Source organism: Oncorhynchus masou, chromosome 11 (genome assembly GCF_036934945.1).
Source record: "Oncorhynchus masou masou isolate Uvic2021 chromosome 11, UVic_Omas_1.1, whole genome shotgun sequence".
NCBI lineage: Eukaryota > Metazoa > Chordata > Actinopteri > Salmoniformes > Salmonidae > Oncorhynchus > Oncorhynchus masou.
Window position 1 is genome coordinate 48,946,022 of NC_088222.1, and position 8,295 is coordinate 48,954,316.

At 43.1% G+C, this 8,295-nt stretch overlaps 1 protein-coding gene across 7 annotated transcripts in view; it reads left to right on the forward strand.

Annotated features, from left to right (window-relative positions):
• Positions 1-3,852, forward strand: part of LOC135548784 (transcription factor COE1-A) — a 157,964-nt gene extending 154,112 nt beyond the window's left edge. For all 7 annotated transcript variants that reach the window (XM_064978693.1, XM_064978695.1, XM_064978696.1 and 4 more), the window contains one exon: positions 224-3,852. Coding sequence is in view for 3 of the 7 variants with exons in the window: in XM_064978695.1 (XP_064834767.1) it covers positions 224-255 (32 nt within the window). In the remaining 4 variants the exon portion in view is untranslated. The remainder of the gene's footprint in view (positions 1-223) is intronic.
• The last annotated feature ends 4,443 nt before the right edge of the window (positions 3,853-8,295 follow it).

Below are 8,295 nucleotides of genomic sequence, written 5' to 3' on the forward strand. Positions count from 1 at the left end.
GTGTCCCATTTGTGCCAATTTCCAATTTGGCGGGGCTGTGAAAAGATAGAAATGATTTATCACTTGTTTGAAACCGTATTTGAGTCATAGTTTCATAGGCCATAGTTTGTTATGCAGATGTGTGAACAGATTGCTTTATTTAAGAGGAATCATTATGTGAGGAAAACATTGGGCAATTGTGTATGCATTAACCGACTCTACCCCCCCTTCCTCCACCCAACAGTGATTCCTGGAATGATCGTTCCTCCCATGTAAGCGGTGCGTGTGTGTGGGGTGAGGAGAAGGACACACACACCCAGACATGGATCTCAGCATGTACATAAGGCTCCGGTTTAGGACTGGATCGTCAGTCCTGCATTGAAGGAATGGAACCCGTAACTCAGGCCCTTTTTAAAAGGAATCACATTTGAACAAAAAAGAAGACGAAGAAGAAGAAAAACGGAGAAAAAAAAAACAGAGAATTTGCAACAACCTCTTTTGAATTTGTACACCTTGTTGACACTTTTTAAGAGGGAAGGCAAGGCCACAGATTACCCAGAAAGCCCACCTAAAAAAAAAACATTATTTATTTTGGAGAGGATTGACTCTTTCTTTTATTTAGTGCATCGTTTGTGTTTTACCTTTGTGCGAAAAATACATATTTCCCATATTTCAAAATGTAATACACACTATTAGAGGGATTTTTTTTATTTATGAATCTAAAAAAAAAAGATAAATGAAGAAAATGTTTGTGAAGGATAAAACAACGTGTTGAAAGTGAGCGGCAGAGAACCTCCAGTTGAATAGTGAAGACTGAATTAGATTTATACAATAACAGTATGCTGGAGACTATGCCACGTGCCCTAACTAACCCTAAGGCACAGAAAGACACATACATGATAGGTAGCACAAGCTAACTATGCACCATTGCAGAAACTCTCTGCTTTCGAGTTTGTTTGGGCCACCGCAAACAGCCCATACACATTTCTTTCCCTCTCATGCCAAGCAGAGACTGCCATCGCCACGACTAGCGCTTTCACTCATCTCCACAGAAAGCAAGTGATTTATCCATGATGACACATAACCAGCCATTCACCCCATGTTGGCTGTGAGTGCACCGATCGTGTCCAAGCACCTAGGTGGTTGTCAGAGATAGAGAGCAGAGCCTGAACCTGCCCTGGATGCCAACAGTGTCTCTACTGTATGGACTCTGGACCGCTAACTTGCTGTGGAGCCGCTCAGCCAAGTCCCATAACTGTACATCAGAACCCCTTTTGTTAAAGTGTGCTCTCTCTCTCTCTCTCTCTCTCTCTCTCTCTCTCTCTCTGCCATCCACCACGAAATCTCAATGAAGGAAACCATACATTTTTAAAGGGTGTTGCCATTTCACTTTTGCTATATCGTGTGAATTAAAATGTTGTATTATTATAGTTGTTCTGTTTGTTATGCTCTCACCATGACACTGTGATCATGGGCCGGCCATTAAAAATGTGCTTCTTATTCCACCATGTTACCGTACAACAGTTTAGGATCTGAGAAACGGAATACTGGGAGACACTTTATAGACAAACTAATGAGTCAACAGTGAGGTGTGTAGTGGTGTCCCAGCTGCCATGGTGATCAATGGAATAGCCAGCACTGTAAAAGTTAGCGACTCCTCAGATGCCTAGCAAATATCTGAATCCAACCTTTTCAATTGTTTTTTTTTTTTTTTGCTTTCTTGTGTGGTGTGTGTTTTTTGTATATAGTAATACATTTGTTAGTCTTTGTGATTTTTCTTTTTTTTTGCCAAAGTCATTGTTTAAGATATATTTATACATTTAAAGAAGTCTTAAGGCAGCTTTACAATATAGTGTCACGGATGTCATGTTTACTACATACTCAAAATGATCTCATCAACTTTAGCTCGGAGATTTTGGATAGTAAAAAGGGATATACAGTATGTAAAATATCCATATAAATAATGTATGTATCTCCTGAATTTGTACATTGCTTCTTCATCATCCTTCATGTGTATGTTTGCATTTTGTGACAGTACCGATCTGTTTTTATTTGGTTGTCTACCATGTTCCATGTTTAAATGTCATTTTGATACATTTCATTGGTATGTTTTTTTGTTTTTTTGTTTTTGTTTTAAGCCATACTTTCATTTCTAATTCCATCCACCCTAAAGCCATTGTCTATTTTTGTATAATTTGTTAGTTAATGAAAATGTTGCTGTTTTTGTTTTGTCTTGATATTGGATTTGTTTTATCACATGGTAAAAGTAGCATATTATTCTTATAGTATTTAGTTATATAGGTTTTGAGAGTATATAAGTATATCATATAAATATCTTTTTTGCTTAGATTTTTTGGCTTTCGGAAGAACTGATACTGTTTAAAAACAAACAATATGCATGGGTTTTCTCCTCCTAGCGATGCATTTGTGTGCTAAAAGCAGGAAGACCATTTTTGGCAAAAAATATGAAAATACCCCCCCCCCCCATGCTTCCATCTTATTTTCCCTCTCCCCTCTGTTGTCTCACCAAAATCTGAACCAGCAGTTTAGATGCCTTAACAATGCAAAGCCACAGCCGTCAGTGTAGTGTAGAGACCCCACCAGTGCTCTGCTAACATACTTCAAAATGGGTGCAACAAGCAAAATATAGAGAGGGGGTAGCACAAGTGGAGTTGTTCCTTATCCTGGAGCCCTGAGGAATGTTTATCTGTTTTCCCTGTCACAGTGAGCGCTCGGCACGGCAAGGCAGAGAGAGTGGCAGGTAGTAAGAGAAGAGGAGAGCTGTAGGATAGAGAGGAAGAGGAGGGAGGGAGGCAAGGTGGTGGATGGGGCTGGCTGGCTGATGGGGGGAGGACACTGTGATGAGATGACTGAGAAGAGAAGGGAGGATAAATATTTAATGTGTTGAGCAGCTGGAGGGGTAAGGAGTGGTGGAGGAGAGGAGGAGAGGAGTGAGGTGCACTGCAATACTCATTTGAAGCCAAGCCTCCCCTTCATATTCCTCTCTCATATACACAGCTAGGGGTGGGTTGATGGTGAAGCCATATTCTATCTACTGTTTGATTCTGTTTGAGAAAGGTTATGGTACAACAACAGATCTGATGATGAACAGTTTTAAATGACAGCACAATAATCTGTACACACAAGTCATTTTACACCCTTGCTTCGACAATTGCTACTGCCCTCTTCTGACTCTCCCCCTTTTCTCTTCCCCTCCCTTTATATACAAATTGAGCCACCTGTTTATCTCTGACATGGGTCATATGACCACTCTTTGTAGTCTTTTGTGTGTGTGTGTGCGTGCGTGCGTGCGTGTGTGCGTGCGTGTGTGCGTGTGTGTTCACGCTAACAGTCCTCTGAAAGAGAACGTGGCTTTTTAATTTAATTGCTGACGGATATTTTTTTAAGTGACTTTATAGGAGAGGGAGAATTTAAACTGAGGATTCTGAGGATGAGGGAGTCTCTTGTAAAATGCACTTGTGTAATGATGAGTTCAGCTTGTATGCATTGTGACTCAGTTCTCCTGTCTTTCGGGTACAGGGACAGATACGTTTGAGGTTTACTGTGTCACCGCCCAGCCAAGAGTATAGAGCCATCCCTGTCAGGGAGGTGGCCACCTGGTCAACGAAATGAATGAAATTGTTCTCTGAATCCTATTGTCACCCTTTTGAACCCATCTCTCCATTTCTCTTACCAAGCCTTGTCTTTGACTGGACACACAGAGCAGTTATATATTGATGGAAAAGGAACAGAGAAAATGAAACTACTGTAAAGATGATCTCCTTCTTTTTTTTTTTTTGGATTAACTTTGAACTGTAAAATAACTTTTCAACTTTCACAATATTTAATTAAAGTTCCCTCTTGTCTGTGAAACTGTTGATGTTCTTGTTGTCTTTCTGAAGCTGTTTTGTCTTGGTAACAGTTTGTTGCATTTCCCAGTGACGTGATATACTGGGGCACCAACACACTCTACAAACTCAAAAAACGCACACACTATACAAGCTCGTTCCTGGACCCGCAACACGGTGAGATTTGAGTATCCACGACTTCATTACACACCCACTGTCACAGCGCCATTATAAACTCAGCCATGCCAAGCCAAAATCATATAAAGTCGTACTGGATGGGTTTGAATGCAGGGCAATGCCCGGCTATGACGTCATCAAAGCAGTGAACCTGAATGGCCCAATCAAATCAGAGTGGAGGCCTGCCCATCTCTCATCTAGATCACAAATGAAAGGGTTCCTCCCCTCTGGATCAGAATCCTGCTTTAATTAGTTAATTCATTAATGTATTACAGCCTGGTGAATGGTGAATATGCCCAGCTAGTTTCCTTTAACATATTAATGATGGCTTCCTAAGTTATTAATTGATATGCGCTTTGCATGTAATTGATTCATCATTTGCATTTACGGTCCTCAGCGGAAATGAAGTGTCTTTTTTCATTGTGCACATTTAATTTGAGCCACTCGGATCTGATTAGCTTGTAAAACGCTCGTTCTGCTGACCTCGCACGGTTCCCCGGCCGTGCGGAGCATCACGGGGTTCTGAATACGAGGGGGAAAAGGACCCGAGATGGTCCTGGAACTGTGATTTTTGAATCGTCTGTCTGTGTGCCGTGGAGCTAGCTACCACATCAAGCACATTTCACAAGCCCTGTGATGTTCTGCGATTTTCATCACACTGCCAATTGCGTGGTCATAGACACCGAATGGAGACGCTCACATAATGGAAAGCGTCAGTGAAGTGCCAGGCGCTTCAGACGTCACAACGAGTTTGCTTTCGCAAACAATGCTCAGTGAGGAAGGCCTTCTTAATTAGACAGATGTGCCCTGCTCCGGGTTATTGATCAGCCAGGCTGCAGGCGGAGACTGTGTGTGTGTGTGTGTGTGTGTGTGTGTGTGTGTGTGTGTGTGTGTGTGTGTGTGTGTGTGTGTGTGTGTGTGTGTGTGTGTGTGTGTGTGTGTGTGTGTGTGTGTGTGTGTGTGTGTGTGCGTGTGCACGCGCTCGTGCGTGTGTGCGGAGGTGTATGGGAAGGTTATTTTCCTATTCCTAAGCCTCAAGGCCTGATCAAAGCAGAACGAGCCACAGATGTCTTATTGATATCAATGAGTTTAAGTCCCATGACACATGTGCTCTCTCATATTGAGTTAATTTCTCACACTGAATTTAGGGACACTTGAAGTCACAATGAATATAGGAATACACACACAAACACGTTGTATCCACATCGGATGCATGCACACACTCCGTCTCTGAAGCGTAGTAGATGAGTGTGTGGCGACGGTAGTGGGGATAAGTGACAGGGCTCAAGACATCCATTAGCTAATGGATCTCTGAGAGAAGAGAAACCTCCTCCCTCTCTCTCTCTGTCTCTCTCTGTCTCCCTCCTCTCCTCCCTGCCACACATCACACCCCCACTGCACTTAACCCCACTGGGCTCATCCCCTCCCTCCCTCTCCACGTCCCTCCCCTCCCTCCTCTCTCCCCCTCCCTCTATCAGGCTGTCAGGGGGTTGGATTGGGTGGGGGGGTGGGGTCCTGCCCTCTTCCTAATGCAGGCGTGTGATTGATAGATGACTAAGTGAAGATATAATTTAGCAATCAGGGCTGCTGAGCTATTTATCCTGGCTGACAAGGGGGCCGTTAAGCACAGAGCATGCTTGACCTGTGCCTGTGAGGAGGCTGTCGCGGGGTAATGAGAGGGAGGAGGCCTGCATATGATACACTTACCACTGCCATTCAATTCATACACACTCTGCACCAGACAAGGTGCACTGGTGGGCCTCAGATCAGTAGTCTAACCATGCTTTCAGTGTGTATGACAGTTCTCTTTCCCTCTCTCTTTCTCTTACCCCCTTTCTTTTCTTATATTCCTCCTCTTTCTCGATGATAGTGTGGGACTATGGTTTGTGATATGCCATGACATTCAGAGGACCATAAGGATGATAGGAGCATCTGTTATTGAAGTTGTGTCCCAGAGGCTGGGAATTCACCGGTGTCAATTTAGGAGTCGAAGTTCAGAGGTCATGGTGAAATATTAATCCCCCGAGAAAATCTCCCACGACAACAGGTGTGTTTCAGTCTTCCATAGTTACCTGTCCTCTTTTTATAATAGATATAAAATACCAACATGTACAAACTTTTTAAATGTATAATGTATTTGATCCAGACATATTTATCTGTCAGTTCACCAAAGGAAGGCAGATTCTTCAAATCTGGGATGGACTAATTACCGGAATCTGTGTCATCCCCCCATTCAAGGAAAATGTCATTCAATGTTGCTCAGTGACCTCTCACCTTTTAGGTCAAATGTTATCCTGCAGGTCACTGTTGTCCACTGCAGCAGAACAGTTCCACTCCCAGGTAGGTCACCACGTAACACTACAGCCTTTGTGTTCTGTCGAGGGGTCAGGAGTAACTAACCAAGTGTGTAGTGGTGCTGGGCCCCTAACTAGACAATGGGGTCAGGAGAAATACTGAAGGACAAAGTTGTCATTGTCTAACATTGCTGGGAACTTTGTTGCTTCTCTATGGGGTTTCTTCTCTTTGTTCCTGCTTTTCTACATGCTACCCCCGGCATGTTGTGTAACAAACCGTTACACAGGATAATCCATACGCCTTGATCACTGATGCTCAACAATTGTGTTTACTGGCAGTTTATTTGCATGTTTAGACATGCAGCGCGGCGAACCTATTATTGTACTGTATACCTTGTACATCCTCACCTGCCTCCCACCCTGCCACCATCCTCCTCTATCCATAGTGTGGATCTCATTATGGAGGCAGTTTGCAGCACTGATGTTGCCGTGTCCCTGGTCTATTCATTATTCATACATCAACAGACTGAGTCTGGCCAGACCCACAGAGATAAAGGCTGGGGAGGAAGGAGGGATGACTGGCGAAGAGGAGGGATGAGTGGAGGAGAGGAGGAAGGCAGGCAGGCCTGCTCCAACGCTGCAGTCTCTTCCTGGAGAGCAAAGCTTTCAGGTAATTCTCTGAGATCAAGAGACGCTGCACACAGGAACCCCCCTGCGCCTCTCTGGGCTAAATAAATAAATAAACATTCTCTACTGATGCTCTTTTTACGGCAGACGATAAAGGAAATGGATTGAAAGACAGCCTTAGAACTGAAAACACACGGTCCCGGTGGGGATGGAGAATGGAAGGGGAGAGAAGAAGGGTTGGGAGAGAGAGAGAGGGACAGAGAGAGGGGGGTAGAGGGAGAGAGAGAGAGAGAAAGTTTGGGAGGGGAAAAAGGGGAATGGAGAGTGGGAGGAGGGATAGGAAGAAAGTCCTTGCAGCTGGTGAAGAGGAGAGGGGCTAGATGATACTGGAGATCTGAGAGTGTTGGCGGGAGGGGTACGTGAGAGACAAAAGGGGCACAGGTGGAGGTGATATGTCACACCACCATCAACACCTCCCAAAAAAAGAAGTGTGGGTGGTTGATTTAACCTCTCGTCACTCCTACTATTTTAGCCTCCGGTTTTGAGCAGGTGAAAGACATCAGCATACTGTATGATGCCTAGGTCTAAAATATAGACGTGAAGACAACGTCGTCACAAATCTAGGAACAGCTCCATGGCTAACTACTAGCGTCACTGCTAAAGGAATCTCTTGAGAAGAGTTATGGAATATTAGAATCACGTTTTTTTTCCCCAAAACGTTATATCCATCACTTTTTTACATTTCATTTTTTTTTCATTAGAAACGTTCTACGAATAGATTTTAGATGTATAGGATTATTCCTTGTCTTTTTTTGCTAAACGCTGTATGTCCAATCTTTAGCTTGAATGGAATATTTGTCTTCTGTATATTTGACTGTGATATGTGGTTGTCTCACCTAGCTATGTTAATAAGATGAATGCACTTGATGTAAGTCGCTCTTGATAAGAACATCTGCTAAATCTTTACAGGACATAGACTGACCAGGGGAATCCAGGCGAAAGCTATGATCCCTTATTGATGCCACTTGTTAAATCCACTTCAATAAGTGTAGATGAAGGGAAGGAGACAGGTTAAAGAAGGACTTGTTCTTAAGAATTTGTTCTTTAACTGACTTGCCCAGTTAAATGATTTAAATGATTTAATGGTTAAATAAAATAAATAAATAAATATTTACATAAGTATTCAGTATTCAGACCCTTTGCTATGGTGCCTCCTGTTTCCATTGATCATCCTTGATGTGTTTTTACAACTTGATTGGAGTCCACCTGTGGTAAATTCAATTGATTGGACATGATTTGGAAAGGCACACACCTGTCTATATAAGGTCCCACAGTTGACAGTGCATGCCAGAGCAATAACCACACCATGA